At 44.6% G+C, this 20660-nt stretch overlaps 1 protein-coding gene across 6 annotated transcripts in view; it reads right to left on the reverse strand.

Moving 5' to 3' along the window:
• DPP6 (dipeptidyl peptidase like 6) overlaps positions 1-20660 on the reverse strand; it is a 571444-nt gene that overhangs the window by 134082 nt on the left and 416702 nt on the right. For all 6 annotated transcript variants that reach the window (XM_019742500.2, XM_019742502.2, XM_074315064.1 and 3 more), the window contains exons 4-5: positions 14149-14243; positions 6556-6630 (exon numbers count right to left, since the gene is read on the reverse strand). In XM_019742500.2, coding sequence (XP_019598059.1) covers positions 6556-6630; positions 14149-14243 — 170 coding nt within the window. The remainder of the gene's footprint in view (positions 1-6555; positions 6631-14148; positions 14244-20660) is intronic.

Consider the following 20660-nt stretch of genomic DNA (forward strand, 5'->3'; position numbering starts at 1 on the left):
CACAGAGGATACGATAATGCATGAGACATACTCCCCACCTCCAAGGAGCATGAGTCTAGCAAGGGACACACACACACACACACACACACACACACACACACACTGTGATCTGCCATGCGCTGTGCAAACAGCAGGAGCACCTGAGCACGTTACAGAACGGCCGAGTGCTGGTAGAAAGCTCGTACGATGTGAGAACTGCCGTCCACACTCCACTGAGCTGTCCTTCCTGAGCAGGATTTCCCGTCCATCAGAATCACCTAGACTAGGGCAACCATGGGATAAACGTGCCTCCTTGCGTAATCCTTTGGTGCAAGAAAGAATGAGAATCCATCAGAATCTACTGCCTTGGAAGATTAGGGGACCCGTCGTCCTTTCTGCAATTTCCCCTGGGTGACCGATAAATGGCACATTTCCTTGTGGAGAGAGCCTCACGCTTCTTCTGCCTTTTATGGAGGCTGCTTTAAGACTGTAGACCACACATATCACACGCTTATGATGTTATTAGCTGCTAAATTGTTGTCAGCGCAATTCCAGTCGATGACAGCTGTGAACAATGCTGCCTAATTCACGAGCAGAATCGTTTTGTGCAGAAATTGGGCCCGTGGTTAAATGGTAGAGGGATTTGCTTTTCCTGTTTGATCTGGTTCTGATCTGTCAGGTCCTGAGCTGGTCGCTGTTATCTCCTCTGCTGGACCAGGGCCAGGGGCTGCTTATATTTAGACAGTGGAAATGCTGTTGAAACAGCAGAGGCTTACGCTGGGCAGTTTTGCTCCCAGCATGCAGCAGGGCACACAATGCAACCTGCCACACGCCCTTTGTTCCCGTCTCCTTCCAGACTTTTAATTATCTCAGGCTCTCTTCCCAAAGAGAGGCCACCGAGAAAAATGACAGTACCTCCTTCTGTGTTACCGTGACCACCGCCGTGATGACCGTTCCCGTGGGCGCCATGATAATCGGCGTTCGTCACCATCCTTGCTGTTGCCGCCGTCTCCTTCATCGTCCTCACTTTCGGCCGCGGCCATCACTTGGTTCAACTGTGAGTCTTAACCCTCATCTCTAGCAATGGCTCCTTTCCTGTATCAAAAAGCTTTCTGCAAAGTACTCATTCTGGGCACCTGTGGTGATGAATCAGGGTCAGAGGGGACGGAGCAGCTGCCCTTCCAGCACGTAGAGCGTTTTCATCACTGCGGAAAGTCTCATTGGCCACTGCTGTGTCAACAGAGGAAGGAGACTTGGCAGATGGGACGTTCTCAGATTTCGACTTCCATCAATCTACAGAAGGAGTCTGTGACAACCAGCACTGTCCCACGTGGGAGAGGGTGGTCTACAGGGAAAGAAGTCTGTGTCAACAGAACTAAGGAATAACAAGAGAAGAAGTGTCCTCCCCGGGGAGTTGTGCTGTACGGTGACAGAGACCTGCCAGCACCCCTGAGTCACAGAGCTCTCTGCTTGTGTAAACCACAGCACAAGTTAGAATGATCACAGACACACACGTGCACGATGAGAAAGGACGAAGGGGAGAGATAGAAGGCACCCGCTTAATATCCATTCAGTTAATGATACAAGTAGAAGAAACTCTGGGACTCGTTAAAATTCTCAAGTGATGTGCCAAGCAACAGCAAAAGCAGACACCTACGTCCCACCCGCCCCACCAGTCAACGGAAGTGAAACAAAACATTAAACGAAACTAATCAGCAAACCCAGGAACACACAGGGACACGCCGGTGGCAGCTGGAAGGATTTGGGTTCACGGAATCACACGGCCAGTTCTCTGCGTCGAGATTCTGGTTTCCACTGACAAATGGCTCTGTGAGAACAGACCCATCTATCAGTTTAACGAGCCTCGTGCTCATTAATGGAGAAAACGTTTGTCCCCCAAGTCACCAGGCGGGCGCCGGAGTCCACACGACAATAAATAAACCGCGATCATGAGCTGTAGATGCTGAGATCAGGTCCATTCGGTTAGTTCAAAGTCACAATTAAAATTTGATTTCATTTAGAAAACAATTTTCTAGGAATACCTACATTTTTAATTTGGTGAGGCCCAGGGATATTTAGTTCCCAGAGAAAAGCTACCTCTTTATTCAGCTGGTGTTATTAAAATGTCCTGAATGTGAGGTAGTTGGGTGACGTCCTGGAATAAGCCCCATGCTAATAAAGAAGGCGAGACAGTCTCAGGACTGAGAAAGCCAGGGAAAGGCCTACTTCTCAGCACAATCGTGAGGACACAGGTTTCCTGGAGGGGACTGGAGCCCTCAGGTGTACAGCGGACACAGAGGAAGGCCGCCTGCACCAGCGCCACATGTCCCTCTGGGGTCACGAAGGAACCCAGGAGAACCATCCTCCCTGTGACAGCAGGTGAAATAGTCTCGGGAATTCCATCGCTGGCATCTTTTAGAACAAGCCATTTGAACCGGTGTAAGCCCCTCTCTCCGCTATGACACACTTGTGGGGACACCAGCATTGAGCAGGAAGAGCAGAAGCAGCACTGACTGAGCTGGGTGACAGCATGTCACTTCCCACCAGCGCTGAAGATGCCGCAAGAACTCTCGCCCTGCGCTCCCCTGACCTGAGACCTGTCTGCAGCTGTGCGTTGTCATCTGGGGGAGCAGATGTGACCGGAGGAAAATGACTGACTGAAGCCTCATCCCCACCATACACGTGTCCCGGCTGATGACAGCTGCCCGGAGACGGCAGTCGTGTTTGCAAAGCCTCATGCTCTTTGCAACCCTCCTTCTCGGCTTCCACTTCAAGTGTCTGGCCAGCTCCTCACACAGCATATTGGAAACCGATCAGCCCTGCACACATGCAAGGCTGCAGTCTCAGTTGTTTCTGTCCACACAAAGCAGTGAAGCGGGGGACACAGTGATGGGATGGTCAACACAGCCCTGGGATTAAAAGGGGGGTTGTGGCCTTGACTTTACCACCATTGAGTCACAGGACTGTGGCTGAGTCAGCGTCAACTCTCCAGGCTTTGCTTTCCCCATCTGTGAAGTGGGGGGTGGTCCATCTTAGAAAGGTCCGTTCAGCTTGTTCAGCTCTGCAGTTCTGTGATGTTGTTTCGGCTAAAGGGATCGACAAACGAAACCCGTGTGATCTCCACGCAGGAGTCATTACGTGCAGGTAAGTGCCATGATTAGAGCCACGTTAGGCAACTTCCCCCCCACAGCTTGTGGGGGCTGCATACAGCGAAGGATGCGTTAGGGGGCCGTGGTCCCGCTCCCGACAAGAGGTAGCAAGAGTCCAGATGAAGGCCGTGGCAGCGGGAATGGAAGACAGAAACAGGGTTCCACGTTACAGGGGCGAATCAGTCCATTTGGTTCGATTCAAGAACAAAGCAGCTGTTACCACGTCGGTCAGACATGATGGCCTGTGGTTTACGGGGAGAGGCCACCTGGATGCACACAACGGACTTCAGCACACGCAGTGCGCTGCTGGGCCAGAAGGGGCGGCCCTGATCTAAACGCAGCGAGTCACCACCTCGGCGGTCGGAGGCAAACCCGCAGCTGCCCACACTCCCTTCTGTGGTGGAACAAAGGCCACAGGCGTTTGCAGAACCAGTTCCCGCTGTCCCTCTCCTCTGGCATTCATTCCTGCTTCTGTTTGTCCCAACGACATTTGCTCATCCTTCCTTACCTGCCAGGTGCAGAGAGAAACAGCGGTCGCTCAGCTCCCTGCTCAGTGGCAGGGGACACGGGCACGTTAAGCAGTTTATTAAGTTCCATGCGATGCCAGGGGCGTCTGGGAAAGCTTCCGTAGGGAAGGCAAATTTCTGCGCCGCTGAGGTCACCTGCCACACAGGGTCAAGGAGATCGGAGTGGGGGACAGAGCACGTGTTGTCACGCGGGATTCATTTCGCTGCAGGCACAGAAAGTGCCATGGGCAGTGGCTTCGACAAATAGGCCTTCAGTTGTCTCGCATAACAAGTGCTGAGGGTTTGGAGCAGGTCTGTACGTCATAGATGGAGACTTGTCAAACCAACACGGACCTCTTCCTGAAGGGCGTTACGAAGGAGGCTGGCGGGAGGAGGAGAGGGAGCCGACACGCGCAAACGGGGCAATGGCCTAAACCAACTGGCATTTCGGAAAGGCCGTCCTGGAGGCCAGGTGGGCAGCAGGCTGAAGGCCGTGCCGTGGGGAGGGAGGTCTGAGCGTGTGTGTGCGTCTGAGGCCGGGCGGCACGTGCGTGGCTTTGTTCTTCCCCGAATCTAACTGACGATTTCTTACACTTTTTAAAAGGGTAGTTTTGAGACCATCAACAAAACAGAGTCAACACAGTTAAAAGCAGCTAACGGGTAGATGTGCACGGTTATTAGCCAAGTTCTAGATTTAGTAACATCGGAGCAGTTTAGTAGGAAAGAAAGGTATGCTACTTAGCACGCTCCTACATTTCTAGAATAAACATGGAATGTTACTAAGATGTCTCACGAATAAGATCTAATGCTTTTGTGACATAATTTTATAGTTTTGTGTGGGTGATGGAATTTCAAGCACTTAGACCGCATGAAATCACTGCTAAGAAGTTCAGAGAGGACACTTCCCCAGACGGCTCTGCTCAGCACCAAGTATGCAAGATGGCCCGTGCGAGGTCCCCACGGCTGGGTGGGGGCAGACAGTGGATGAAAAGACGTCCCCTGTCGGAGTGGCTGACCACGTAAAAACTGCCAAATGACACTGGTTTATGGCAAACAACTGGGAAACGATGCAACATGCAACTCGTCTGAATGAATGAGAGGAAGTGGGTCACAATGAATATTATAAAACTAAACTGCAGAATCTCTCCTTTGCGTCTTCCTGTCCTCAACGTGTGGCCTGAGTCTTTGCCCCACGCTCCCTAACTGAACGGGCAGGTCACTCACTCTCTCGCTGCCCATTCTGTCCTTAGACACCACGCTACTGCAGCCACTGCCCAGGGGGGTCGAATGACTCGCAGGTTTCAACCCACCTCACTCCGGGGCGATGGGACAGGGCCTTCCGCCTGGAGCCTCTCTGCTCAGACACATGCCACCTACAAGTGTGGGGCTGCTGACGTCCCCTTCACCAGGGGAGGACAGAAGCCAAGGGATACATGCTTCTTCCTCTTTTAGTCCCCCAGACAGACAGCTCCGAGGTGCATAACGCTCGACAGAGGGTCCCAAAGACACCAGAATAAGGTGGTCATGATGGCGACCAATCCAATAAAACACGCTGTGTCAGCACTGCCCTGGAGATTAGAGGAGAGGTCGGGGTAGGAAAGGCACTGAAACCCTCTATGATCCCTGCACGTCAGGCTCACGTGCTTGAAGCTCAGAGAAGCCAGTGTAGGGTAGGGTCCCAAGGCTAAAAGTCTCCTTTACCTATGTCAAGGTCGCTACCTTCCCCCAATGAAAAAGACAGACATGACCAGTTATTCCCAAGAATCTTTGTGGAGGAAATGAGAACTTTTATATAATGGACACTAAAAAAAAAAACAAAACAAAACGAACAAACAAACAAACAAAACACACAGAAAATGGAAAACCGAAGAGACAGAATTTTGCAAAGATCTACATTGAGGGGAATAAAATTGAAATCTCCAATAAAGAATCCAGTGGTCAAATAGCTTTTAAAAGAAATTTGAAAAATTCTAGAACTGGACTTGTACCTCCACGCACACCCATTGCCTGGGTTCCTGAAAGGACGTAACTGAAGGAGCTTTCTCCTCTTTCACGAGGAGTCTCTGAGTTGCCAGGGGCCATTGCGACCTGCGTGACAGGGCAGGGACCTGACTGTCACAGGAGCTTCAGAAACTCTCGTGGAAATAGCCTTAGAAGAACTAGCAAGGCAGCGAGGTCTGCATTTTATTTGCCAGAAAGTAAAGTTCCACAAATGCCCCTTTCTAAATCTCTTACAAGCGGAACACCTGCTTCACTCATACAAATAAATTTCACCTTTTGGCTCGTTGAAAATTAAAGAGGCAAAATTAAATTTAAAATATGAGCATGTTAAAAGAAAGAAAAACAACAACAACAACCCAACAACTAAGAAAGAAAGACCCAGTTCAGGCTGCCACTAAAGACCAGGATGAGACTTTATAGGAAATTCTGGTGAAATTTTATGGGAGACTCATGTATGAAGCCCTGAAAACAAGGGTTTCCTATAACGAAAGTGATAGTCCAACTCTCCTAGCTCTAGAATACTATGGTGGCTGGGAGATAACTAACATTTTAGTTTAGGGAGACCCTGACAGTTGCTTTTTGTTCTTAGGATAAAATTGATGATGCAACTGGGAAAATGGCAAGAAAAATAATTGCACAAGAGGGTAAGATAAATCTCTAGAAAGAGACAACTCTTACCATCTCCCCAAGAAAACCCTATACAAAAGCCCCCAACACTCCAGGAGTCATCTCTTTTTCTGCCAAAGGGATTTTTATACCTTTCCTCTCTCCTAGGTGGCAGTGTGGCATAAAAAGACAATATCCCAGGACCCACTGTTTCAGGATTCAAAGAGCACTGAGATGAAAGGTTCTAGGAAAAATACTTAATAAGCGATCAGAACAGAGAACAATTCTTCTGTAGACAAAAGAGTGGTACTCACGGGCTCCACGTTATATGAAAAGAGAGCGTATTCTTTATCTGGAGATATTTCGTATCTGATGGCTCTTAGTGATTCCTACAACGAAAAAAAAAGAAGGATTTGAAAGAGTTACACACAACTCAGACTCTTGTGAAATTGTGCTTGCTGGTGCCGTTTTCAGAATTTGCTAACAAAATTAGTACGCAGCCAACTTGCTCAAGTCTGTTAAAAATGGCAATATCCTTTCTTTGTTAACTGAATACCATTCAGTTAAGTGATGCTTTTGCCCGTTTTATTCGTAGTTTTTCCAATTTCAACAAACGATTTCGGTATCCTTACTGACCTTTTTTTTCCTACGTATTATATCAATTACCCAGAGAGGCTTGTGGGAATCTCCAGTTACAACTGTGGATTTGCCCATTTCTGCTTTTAACACTTCAAATCTTATAGCTCTATTGCTGGTTGCATACCTTCAGGATTCGTATGTCTTCTTAATAAACAGACTCCTTTGTCATTATGAAGTATTTCTTTTCATTTCTGGTAATGGTCCTCGTGCTGTGGTCTACTTTGGGTGATAGTAACATGACCATTCAAGCTTTACGTCGGTTAGTATTTGGATGGTTCATCTTTTTACACTCACTCACTTTTAACAGATGACTTTATGTTTAACATAGAGACCACAGATGGTTTATAATTGGGTCTTGCTTTTTAAAACTAATGCCCAAATCCTCCTCCAGGAGGAGTAAGGGGAACTTGTGGACACAATGAATGTGTGACCATAAGGAAAATCTGCCCTTAACAGTGCACTTAGCTTCCACTCCAAAGTGTGTAAGGTTTCTGCCCCTGTGTATACACGCTCAACAAAGTTTAACACATTTCAAAGATTTCATGTGCATATGTTTATGTTTTTTTATGTCAATGTTTAGAGTATGAGCAAAGCTTCAGAAGTCTTAGATGAGGTTATATTAAGAGGCATGAACATATTTCACCATAGTTAAGGGATCCTTTTATAAAAAGATGGATGTATTTCTCAGGAGTAGTTAATTCATTTTACATACGTTTCCACCAAAAGTCTACTTACACGTGGACTATATTTATCATTCTGGCACCTGTCATTCTATTATGTACTCCCAACTTTTCACCAGGTATAAACTTTCTTACTTACTCTAAAGAAATTCATTTTAATTTCTCAATGTGTAGGTATGTGGCCAATACTTCTCTAAGATTTTTAAGTTCTTTATTTTATTTTTGAAAGATGTTTTTTTGCGGCATATAGAATTCTAGGTTGACAGTTTTATTTTTCTCCCACTCCACTGTCTTCTGGATTGCACAGTGTCTGGTGAAGGGTCTGCTGTCATTCTTCTGTTTGTTTTTCTGTAGATAATATGTCTCTTTCCTTTGGCTGCCTTTGGGTTCTATTTTTCACTGGTTTTCAAAACTTTATGATGTGCTTTGGTGTGGCTCTCTCTCTGTTTCTATGCTCAGAGTTTTACTGAGTTCCTGTATCAAATTTGGTATAAATGCAGTCATTATTTCTTTAAAAGTTTGTTTTGCCTTCTTTACCTTCTTCTCCTTCTGGGGCTTTACCAGCAAGTATATCCGTCCACCTTATATTGTCCAACAAGTCACTGAGGCTCTGATCAAGATTTTTTTTTTAAGTCTTCCTTCCTCTCTACTCCTCACCGTCTCATTGCACATGGTTCCTCTATTGCAGAACACACGTATTTCATTGAAACAGTTACTTCTTTCAGATCTAGACCGAAAACTACCCAAGAATTAAAACTGCATTTTATCAATCCTGGTGTCCACTCCCCTACCTCGTGCAGGCCCGGGCCTTGCTTGGAGAAGACACTCATTTAATGTCAAATGACAGTCCAGGTGTGACAAAAAGAATTACATCAGAGCTCCCTTGACCTACAAAGAGCAGCGAGTTTGGGGCCAGAAAGATTAAGCTGCTACTTTGTATCTTTTCCGGTCTGCTACAGACATAGGTATAGAATATTCTACTCACCTACTTAGAAAATTAAAAACAGAGTAGCTTATGAAATAAAAATTAGAATAAAAATAAGCAAAAAAACCTTGTTTTTAAATAAGAGAAGTACGAAAAGAGAGGAGGAAGAGAGAAATAAGGAAAAGAAAGAAAAAAGGAGAAAAAAGAAAGATCATCAGAGACATAAGGGGAAACAAACCCACAGGGACGAAGAGGGTGAACAGAATCAGATGCAGACGTAAGGACAGTGTGCGCCATGGCTTTTTACAGGATTCTTGCCACAACGCTGACGCTGTATGCCAAGTTTTGGTTCCTGGAATAAGGGGGTTTGAAACACCAAGGTCGGTCTGGTTAGAAGTCAGCACATGTGGCCACTGTGGGGACCGACCAGCTGCCACCTGCTCCACCGGCCACGTTTTGCCGTCTGTGAGAACACGAGGCCTTTCTGCTGCCAGATCTTCCTATCTTTTCAAGGGAAGCCAGAAATCTGGATTGGAATTTGTCAAAAAACCAATGTGTGGGCTAAACAAACAGTCCAGTGGGCACTGTGGGTGTCAGCGTTTGCCCTCTGGACTACACACAGGAACATAGCTTTTCCGCCAAGGTTTGACATGTGTGCCAAGCGCTCTCAGCCTCGGATGGGAGAGCTTGCTGGACACGCCGCCCGCTCCGGCCTTAGATGCTGAGCCGGTTGTAGGCCTGGTGGCAGGGGCGTGTCAGCCCAGGAATGCAAATGGGACAGAGCCCACGGCCGTTTCCCACCTGGTGGGCAGCAGATGGGAGGACACCTACGCCATCGCACATGGGCTCTGGGGAGGACAGACGGGGCGGGGAGGCCAGGAAGGCGGGCTGCTTCCCCCTCCAAACGTGAGAATGTGAGCACGTGAAGCACTGGATGGAAATTAAATGACGTAGAATGAAGTGAACAGTAAAAGGCCCACACACTGGACAGAGTATAATAAACAAAAAAGTGGTTGCAAGCATTCATCTCAGCCCAGCCCTGGACTTGCTCTGCAGCATTCTCTCCTTGATTCTGGAATGGGTCTAATAATACTTGTAATTATGTCCATCTCTGTGAGGAGGCAGAATTCATTAATTTTCAGAGACAGATAAAAATTCAAATTCCGCAGTCTAATGATTATATAAAATCAAAGGAAGTCATAAACTAGAGAAACAAGACTTTACTTAAATGCTAATTTAGTATTTTAAATATATAATTAAAACAAGTAGATGAGTAATTAAAACAAATATAGACATAAAAAGTGAGAAAAACTGACATATGCATAACAAAAGGATGTCTTTTTTTTTTTTCAGTTCACTTGTTTTCCCTTCTAAGTATTTCCAGCAATTGTCTTACATATTCATCATTGGAGGAAGTCTAATCTCTTAGAAACACGAGGTTGAATTTTTAAAAATGTGATTACAGTTATTGACTAAATGGCATTGAAACAGCCATTATGGAAATCACCAAACTAGAAAATAACATACAAAATTTTACCACCCACCAAGATGAACTATTTTCATAGTTCAATGTTCACTGTCAACCTTTTCAATACACATAGACGCTATTTACAGTTAATTAAAGTGTACAGATAATACTGCATTCTGTGTTAATTTAATATAATATCATAACTGTTTAATATTACTATATAGTTTTCATAACTAGTATTTTAACAGCTACATCATATGTCATCTATTTTTATTTACTTATCTTATTTCGCTAGCTTTAGGTTTTTTAAAAAAACTTTTTAGATTATTTACTTATGAAAAAGTCCCTAGAGTGAGTCAAAATGAGTAAATATTTTTACTAATCTTGAATGTCTTGCTAAGTTGCTATCCAAACACCTGGGCCAATTTAAATGACACAATGAATGACTGTATCAGTCTTACCACTTCCTGTCACCACTGGTATTACCAATAAAAGGGGCACATAAAGTATCAATATCACAGGTCAATACTGTGGATATTCTGAACGGGTCTGTTAGGTCAACAGCCCTAAATGTGAACGTCCGGCCAAAGTTTTGCTTGTGGGCCTTCTTGGTTTCCTCCTCTGAGCAAAGAAGGGTTTGACTGATGTCATCTTCAGAGACTATTCCACTGTTAGACTTCAAATGTCTAATTCTCAAGCGAAAGCTAAACACTTCATCCTTGTGAGAATTTTGTTTTGGAAGAATTGGAGAAATGATGCTAAGTTCCTAAAAGAATTACAGTCCCTGTGAAATCTAATTGAGGTTAGCAGAATGTAGTAAGTCCATTTTAAATGCACTTCTACTGGAAAGAGAGAGATAGATGATATATATCTAAGAGAGAGAGAGAGAGAGAGAGAGAGAGAGAGAGAGAGAGAGAGGGAGAGAGAATGAGAAGGAGGAAGGGAGGAAGGAGACAGGCAGAGAGTCCCGCAGAAGAGCGATGCTCGACAGAGGAAGGGAGGGAAGGAGTCAGTATTCTCCTCAGTGGAGAAAAGATTCATGAGACTTTTCAGGAACCAGACAGCTATTGTTCAAACATCCAAAGACCCAATTTGAGCATGAGATGTATTAATTGTTTCATTTTACAGGGGAAAAAAATGGGACACATAATATAACAAAGACCTCTCATAATTTGTTACTTTGTGGACAAGAGAGTCTTCCAGGAGCATAAAAATAAAACGCCTTGTTTGACATTTAAATTATGTTAAAAATGAGAGTAACGTATAATGTCCCGGAATGCTTGGGATATCAAACACTGTCATTCAAGCAAAAGTTAGGTTGTTTTCTTCTTTTCTCTTTATTTGCAGAAATCTGAGAGTGCCCCTTGCTGTAATGACCACCTTGGAAGGAAGGCCCCGCCTGGCTCTGGAAGCCCAGCCCCCCCCAACTCCTATAGGGGAGGGGCCCCAATCCAGGCCGTGGGGACTCCGCCATCTGCTGCACTGACCGGGCCACCTGTGTGGTCCTGCTAGAAGCCCCTGAGCTGCTCCAGCTCTGGCCCCGCCTACCACTCTGGAACCACAGGTGACTTATGCCCACATGGCAGCAGGCTGCGAGTGCTCACACAGACCTTACAACGGTCCTGAGAGGTAGGCAGGTGGGGTTCACAGCCCACACACAACCGCTAGGTCCTGTCCCTACTGAGCAGGGCGCAGTTCACACTTGGGGGGGCAGGCCCCCAGATCACACCCTCGTGCTGAGCGCCCATCCAGTGATCTTAAAAGTTTTCCTGCTGGACTGGCCTAGTGTTTGCATTCACTGGCATCCCTTCCATTGATCCAGTCCAGGAAAGAGCCGGTCTTGAAAGCCCAGGAGCCAAGAGGAAGCTGAAGGCAAGGGGTTTGGATCCCCTCACGTGACCTTGTGTGGGAAATGGCTTTCGTAGCGGCCAGGGAAAGAGACTGAGGTTAGAGGTCAAGGTCGTAGGGAAAATTCTAAAATTCTGCTGGTCACCACATTGATGGCTTTGTTCCCCTGCCCCTGGTTTCGGGGTGTTTTACTGGCCCACTGCAGCGAGCCTCATGTGTACACACAGCTCTTTTCCCGAGACTGCCTTTCAATAATCTGAAAGCTTTTGGACTTCAAATCAGAAGAGGCCACCCGGGGCGTCATCAGAGAGGTAAGAGGACAGAACGCTATGCTGAAGAGCCAGTGCTGTCACCCTCCCCGGGGGCAGGGGGCCCTTCATGACACCATGCTTCTTTCTCATGAAGAAGAGAGGAGACAGACATTCCATGGCGGGGTCCTGCAGAAGAGGCACGCTCGAGGCTGGTGGGAGGAATTGCCAGAAGTTTACAGGACAGCGTGGCCCGGCAGAACTTCGGTCCAGAGCTCTGATGCTCTAAAGGAGGATACAGGCCCCTAAAAGACACTTCCTCTTTGTCCCCCTTCTGAAGTCTGTTTATGGAGGCGCATAAATGCAGCTTTGAGACCAGAATAAACGCAACATGATCGTGAATAGTATTGACCAGACTGTACACATTGGGTGCTTAATAAACGTCTGTACTGTGAGTGAATACATCACGTTTTAAGAACAAGGCTGCCGGTTTGCAAGACGAGGTCCTGCTTTCTGCTGTGCCTGACGCGGTTTGTGAAGTGGCCTTATTACTTGGCGAGCACAACTTCAGTTGGAATATATGATCTGTCACAGCTATTGATCAGAGAAAGCGAAGGCAGCCCCTGGTCGCGTATTTCCTGGCTAAGTGCAGCTGTATGCACAGCGCCCTGCATCCACTAAACTGTCATCCTCCCGGGAAACACTGATAACGTCCCGACATTAAAAGGCACTTACCCTCAGCCACAGTCTGATCATTTTCTCCTCTCGATTAATATTAGAAAACCATTTGTGCAACTTCAGTATTTTTAAGTGGGTTGAATCTGATTTTCGTCGAGGAGTAATTCTACCAAGGATGATTTTTTTTTTAACTGCAAAAATGCAGGCACTTTCATTGTGTCTGGGTCTTACTTTGCAGACTACAATTTAATGCTATGAAGCTATTGTTCTGGAAACTACGCCATAATGCCATCTTGCTAGGCCTACCTGCCCCCAGCAAACAGTCTCTCTAGAGGGCAGGGTTCATTCGATCCTAAACCTCACCCAATTTTTATTTAAAAGAAAAAGGCATTGCCACACCAAAAAGGAACGCAAGGTATTTAAACAGCGAGTGAAATGTGCTTGAGGAGGGAAAGGAAGGTGGAGCAGCGTTTGTACACGTCTGGGATGGGGTGGCAGGCACAAACATGGAGCCATCCTGCCTGGGACCCGCCCGACCCTCACCCCGTCCCCGAGAAGCTGATTCACTCACTCTGGGCTCCTCACCTGTAAAACCAGGAGCCACCCTAATCCCCAGATTATAGAGTTCTGGGATTCCTAAGTTTCTGACTCGCCCCAGAGGCGTGTCGCGAGCGTTCTGATTCGGAATCTGCCTTCAGTGTACCGGACAGGGACAGCACGTGGCCACCGCCCTGACCGGGAGAGGTGCTCCTTCTAGAAGCCGGCATGAATACATCATATGTACAAAAAAGTTACCTCTCTTTAAATTGATTTTGGCCACGGAACTTCAGTCGATGTGTTTAGTAAACACTTTAATTGTACACAAACCCCAAATCTTAATGCCATTTGAATCTTTGGGAAAAAACAGGTTTTCCCAGATGGCAGAGCAGTGACATCCCTAAGGACCCAGTGTCCACTTTCAAACAAAAACGTCACTTCCTGACATCAGAGTAAGTACAGTTAGTGCCCAGGTTAATATTCCCTGTGCCTGGAGATGAGTTATTTTTTTTTGTTGTTTCAGGTGTACAAAGAATGCACTAGAGACCGAGCAAGTCCTCCAGACCGTTTCCCACGCATTACCGGAATTGTCCTGAAACCGGGTAAAGCCTTGGGACTTGAGCTTTCAGTTACTTATGATCTGCACCATTTGCTTCCCGCACCTGTACAGAAATTTCCCGAACACTGAAAGACACTGGGCTTTCATCTTATTAACTTAGTGTGGTTTCTGTTTCATATTATCTGTCATTGCTCAGCCTGTAGTGTTACAAGTTCATTGCCTCTGCTTGGCTCTACGGAGAGTTGAAACCCAAAGTCATTTTCTGCTTTATTGACTTAGTGGAATGAACACTGAAATTATCCCAGTCATTAAAGAGAGTACTTACAATTTTTTTGCCTTCTATTAACACCGTGGAAGTATTTGTTTCAACATTCCGCAGTATCACACTTCCTTTCTGTTCTCTGTAGATGAATTCTTTATCTACAAGAGAGGAAATAAAAAGAGAAGCATGAAACGTGAAGGGGCTCAGAAGTCTTTGAAGGACATTTATGCAAAATGAAGGGACCACTTCTGAAAAAAACATGCCCTGCATTTCATCAAAGGGTCCTTTAAATGTGGTGAAATATATTCAGCTCCTTTAACCTCTTGGGAAGCTTCTCTCGGAATCTTATCTCCTGTTCTACACACTGACATACAAAGCACAAGGACATACACTCACTACATCTTTAGAATATTCTAGACCTTTCTTCAGTAGCACACACAGAGTGGATACTGGGAGCAGACTAAGAACCTGCTCCCATAAAGGTTAGAAGAGAAGGGGACGAATGTCTTATATCTGAAATTTCGGGGCAAAATCTGTCTGTCTGTCTGTCTATCTATCTATGCATCTATCTATCTACATCCATATCTTGCAAAATTGTTTTCATTTTGTTCACAGACTCCCTTTGCCATTCCTGGAGGAACTGGCAGTTCTGCTGTCACAAATATATTTGAATCCTCAGTGACACTGGTCCTTTGTATAATCGACTGAGATTTCGAATATCCCCTTAGAAAACTAATCAACCACTTACACTGACTAGTATGTCAGTAGAGGGATGTAGGTGCGTGTGTCCGTGCGTGCGTGCGTGTGTGCATGCGTGTGTGTACACGCTGCGATAGAAAGCGTAAACTTTCTGAAGACAGCATTGTTGGAGGAGAGGCAGGGCACATGATGGGAAGAAGAAAAAATACCATCTTCCTGGGCAAACGTGGTAACACTGACGCAGTCTGATGGGAAAGGCATTTCACACTACAACGAAGAACACTGTGCAGCCCGATTCACTCAAATGCTATTATCATTTCTATTCTTTCTTTTTTATGCGTTTCTTCTAGTTGCCTTGGCTTTACTTTTCTTTTTCTAGTTTGTTCAGGTGGAAGCTTAGCTCTTTGGTTTCACTTTCCATCTTTTCGAACAAGAACTATTAAAGCTAAAAATATCCCTCTGTGGATGATGTTAGCTACATCTCACAAATTTTGATAGGCTGAATTACATTATTATTCAGTTCAAAGTCTTTCTAATTTTCCCTGTAATGTCTGTTTGGCTGGATGAATATTTAGAAATATGTTGTTTAATTTCCAAGTTACGTACAGTTATTCTGGCCCTCTCATTTTTATTGATTATTTTTTATTAGTTTCAGGTGTACAAAACAATGTAATAGACATTTACACCCCTCACAATCTACATCCCTCCCCCCTGACATCGTATGTAGCTGTTACAGTTCCATTGACTCTCTTCCCTACGCTGTGCTCCACATCCTGTGACTATATCTATATATTAAATTATAGTTGACATTCAATATTATTCAGCTTCAGCTTCAGGTGTACAGCTTTGTAATTTAAATTCACTGGATCAAAGAATACCCTTTACATGATTTCAGCCTTTTATAACTCATTCAGACATTTTTGTGGCCCACGATATGGTCTGTTCTGGTAAAAGTACCATATGCAAGTTTAATGAAATTATTGAGATGGCTGGGTTGGGTCCATCTTTTTGGGGGTGTTGTTTTCTACTTGTTCCCTCTGCTTCTTGTTTCCCCCTTTCTTGTTTCCCGGCTTTCATTTTGTTGTTGAATATTTTTAGAGTTTTAATTTCCCTATTTGTAGCTGTATTCCTTTGCATTTTTTTAGTAGTTGCCCTAGGGATGATAATAGATACTCTTACCTTTTCACAGTCTACAAAGAGTTAATAATGTACTGCTTGTCATTAAATATGGAACCTATCAATTTCCAGGTCCCTGTCCAGTCACACGCGATCATGATTATGTGTATTACATCAACATACTTTATACATTCTACAAGACAATGCTATAATCATTACTTATGACAGTATAGAGTTTATAAAGAGAGTAAGAAGAAAAAATCAAAAAGAAAAAATGTTTTTTGCATTTACCCACTATTAACCATTTCGGATGCTTTTTATTCATTATCAAGGACCTGAGTTTCCATTGGATACCATTTTCCCAGTTGGTGAAGAACTTTCTTTAGGATTTCTGGTTGCATGGATCTATTAGCAACCAATTGTTTCACCTTGGTTGTATCTGAAAATGTCTTCAATTAACCTTCATTCTTGAAGGACACGTTCTCTTAACAGAGATTTCTAGGTTGACAGTTTTAGTTTTTCCTTTAGGCATTTTGAAATTTTTTTCTACTCTCTTCTGGTCACCATGGTTTCTGATGAGAAGTCAGCTATTAATTAAATTATTTCCTTGCCTGTTATTCCCATGCATTTTTCTTTTGCTGCTTTCAAGATTTATTTGCTGTCTTTGGTTTCCAACAGTTTGGCTACGAAGACTTTATACTGGGATTCTCTGTGTTTATTTTATTTGATGCTTCCTGGCATCTTGTAGTTGCCAATTTATGTTTCCATCAAATCTTTAGCTATTAATTTGCCAAATGTATTTTCTACTTCTTTATCCATCCCCCCTCCTGGGGGTCCAAGTGCACCTTCGTTAAATTAACCATGTTGGCTGTTATTAAATTGCCTCTTTCATAGCTAATTGTTTTTATCTGCTTGACTTTCCCATCAAGTAAGAACCTGATGTTGAAATTCTGAAATCAAAGACAAATCAAGAACGTAATGTTAAAATCCATCATGATGGATTGATTAATTCTCTCCTGCAGATCCCCTAAATTGTGTTTTACATATTTTGACTATTTTACTAGATAAATGCAAGTTCAGAATTTTCAATATCTTCCTGGTGATCTGCAATTTGTATTATTTAACTACATTTTGCTGTTTAAAAACTGATTTCTGGTTTGTAGACTAGGTAAGATACAGCTTGTATTTCTCATGTGACAATTCCAGGGGATAATAATATATGTAGTACATACAATGTGCTTAGTTACAGCGGCGCCTGGCTCAAGGTCAGCTGTCGGGACACGTCGGCTGCTCCCGTTATCACAGCGGAAGAGGTGGCGTCATCTCTGTCACCTTTTTGTCTCTCATCTTCAGTATCCCACCCCTCGCCTCCTGAAGCCTTCAGGAACCATCTCCTACTGCTCACTCCCAGTGTCCTGTCCTGACCTTCCCCATGGACTCCAAGGGGACTCTCTCCCTTAGCTCCATTCTCTATGCAAACAAGCCCACACTTCTTTTTAAAAAACTTTTCTTTTTCTTTTTCTGGCTCCTTTGGCAGAGATTACTTTGGCCAAACTCCTTCGTCTGACACTCAAGCTCCTTTGTGTTCCCCGGGGTCGGTCTTCCCTTTTAATTTGCTGTCCCCTCCCCCTCCATTAAGCATCCTGAGCACTGCCGTGTATTTTACAACTCCAGCGAGGTCTCTCCCTTGTGACGTTCCCATGCCCCCACCGGGCAGAACGAAGCCCTCTCTGCTCGTGCCCCACACTCTATGCACCTGTTTCACGCTCATCGCAGCATCACAGCACGTTAGCTGTCTGTCTGTCTGTGACCACTCTGCTTCCCCCACTAGCGTGCCTGCCTGTCAAGGGAAGAGGCCACCCCTTGCTGATTTTCTATCTCTAACGTCATGACTGATATGGAATGAGGTGCTAAAAGTAATGCCGGATGCATTTAATGAACTAATACTATCACTAGTCTGAGTCACGAATGACCCAATGTCCACGGGGAACACAAAGCAGAGCCAAGGTGGGAGGGGGGCTGCCCCGGGCTGAGGGGGGCCCATCAAAGGTGAAGTGAGAGGACGCAGGGCTGGAGGTGGTGGTTTTCTCAAAGCACAGCTTCAGTGCCTCTTCATGAGCCTGTGGCAGCTACTTTGTCCCTGTCACTGACACGCAACAAGGTGTGAAGAGGGGAGTGCCACGGCCATTTGAAGGCTGTGAGGATGGGGGTATAAAACGGAAGTCGGGCTCAGTGGGATTCTAGGAAATACAGAGTCTGAGGGGCTTAAGGAAAGATTTCCTAAAGAAAATCTTGCCTAGCACCACCCACTGCTAGTTATTTTTCATATGCCAAATATGCAGTACTCTGCATTTAAAATATGTCATTCATTTAATTGTTCTGTGTGCTTTAGTAATCCTTCAAAACTGGAAATACAAATAAGTTGCATTGGTAGCTAGCACAAGAAAAACGTTTACTTTTCATTTTATTTTGTTTCTGTAAACTGTGATATAAAAATATATAGCAAGGTGACAAATTATTTTTTTTACTCTTCCCGAAATAAGATAAAATTGCAGTCATTTACCCTGAGTGTCATATATCAGCTGAATCTATGTGGGACTTATTTTTGCTCGACAATAATGCATTTTTTAGAAAGCTTTCAAAGGTCTCACCCATGATGACAATTTTAAAAATGCGGTGGCATTTTATGGTACTATAGATTTCTTAACAATTGAGATAATTTAGCTGTGGTTGGTTTTGAAGAGTTTATTAGTCCTTGATTATATAAATTATCCCAAAGAATCTTTGCATATGAATAGATTTTAATATTTGAAACAAACAATGCACATAATAAATGGAGTAAATTTGATTTTTCTCATGATTATCTCCTTTTAATTTTAAATTACTGCTAATAGAAACAATGTCCCATTATTGCTTCTTTTCTTTTCTTCTCAGATATAATTCACTTGTATTCACGTATGTCCTGACAACACCCAGCATGCACTACAGTTCCTAAAACCGTCAACATCCATAGATGGTCATAAGATATGAAACCTGATTTGTAATCCCTACCATCCACACTGCAGTCTAGAAATACCATTTTGTACCAAAGGAAGTCAGGGTTCCTTCTGTAAATGGCTGATTCCAGGTCTGGGACCAGAACTATATCAGATACCAAGGAAGGTGGTGCCAAGGTCTGTTAGGGCCACGTCAAAATGACTCAGAAACCGAGTTGCAGAGGCTCCCACTGACAAGATGGGACATTTAGAGCGTCAACAAGAATAACTGCCATGGATTAAAGCTCATTAACTATGTATAAATTCATGAACTTAAAACGATACTCACATTTTAAGTTCATGAATTTATGAAGGAACAACTAATTAAATTGGTCATCATTGGAGGATGCTTGTAAGTCAACATATTACTTAAAAATTGGTAAAGAAAAAGGAAAGCATCAATTCCCCTTCTTTCCTGCGCAAACTGTATCACTGGGGGGAAGTTTCATCTTAGAGAACCAGTCAGGGCGTGAAAGGGTTGATGGAGTTAGCACGTCCCCTTCCCGCAGCGCCTGGTGAGTCAAACATCCATCACCAAGGGCTGCGACCCCACACGATGAGAGAGTTGGCATTGACGCCTCCTCAAGGAGGAAAGTGATTTGGTTCTAACCCCACGGCAGCGTTTCCTCAGCCAGGTTACCTTATCTCTCAGCCTCTTATTTCAATATGAAAATGCCTTATTTTTCTGAAAGGGTAACTGTGCTCATTCACTGATATCAGCCATAAAGAGACATTTTGAAAGAGAAAAAGAAGGAAGAAGTGAAGTTGCATAAACAGGTATAAGATGCTGCCTCCACCAGTAGCGCTCAGGTCTCTGAAGAGGAGAAATGGTTTCGTCTTTCTGCCTCACTTTCATCTACTATTTTATTTGTAAGGGAAGGAATGTTACGAATCACATTCTCAGAGAACTTTGGGTGGGATCTGTGAAAAAGCTTGCCTCTGCACGACTCTCATCCTTCTGAGTTAAAAGCAAACAAAATAACTCAAAAAGCAGCAGGCAGTCTGGTATACAGAATGAAGACAGTCATTTGATGAAACAATGCTGTCTGTTCCCTGGGGTGGGAAATCAGAGCAACGACGATTGGAGGGTCTTTCCTTGCCCAGGGTAGAAGGCAGGCGCCCCTTGGAGGACTCATCACCCCTCAGACCTGTCAAGCCTCTGAGCGCGGGGTTAAGGCATGGACACTAGGTAGTTAGAGCTGTTGCTTTCAGAGCGGATTTGGTGCGTGTAAGAAATGGGACGACAGAGGCATATCTGTGCCGTGGTGTGTGGCTGCCTGGTCTGCCCGCGTGGGAAGAGCCTGAAGCCTTGTTCGGTGGCACAGCCCACCGCAGTGCCCCCACCTGCCCAGACCCCTCCTCCAGGTGAGTACCTGGCAGTCTGCCCGAAGCATCATTCGCCTACATCCGCTTCTGTCTCAGGACTGGCTCTGACCAGAGAGCTCTGGCTCTGACCTGTGGAGACTTTGCTGGGATTATTAGAGCGAGGCCAGTCAATTCAGAAAAAGGCTTTCTTCCCCTACCTTCAACTCCAGGGAATTACAAAGTCAATTTCCTCCCTTAAACAATATCTTTCTGCCTTATTTATTCTACAGAACAGAATGACATCAACCAGATCAACATTAGTAACTCTCCTGTGGGTGTGTGCGCACACTCACACACACACATGTAAACACACACACCACTGGAATATTAATCAGCCTTGAAAAGGAAGGAAATTCTGAC

The sequence above is a fragment of the Rhinolophus sinicus genome, linkage group LG11, assembly GCF_036562045.2.
Source record: "Rhinolophus sinicus isolate RSC01 linkage group LG11, ASM3656204v1, whole genome shotgun sequence".
NCBI classification, from domain to species: Eukaryota; Metazoa; Chordata; class Mammalia; order Chiroptera; family Rhinolophidae; genus Rhinolophus; species Rhinolophus sinicus.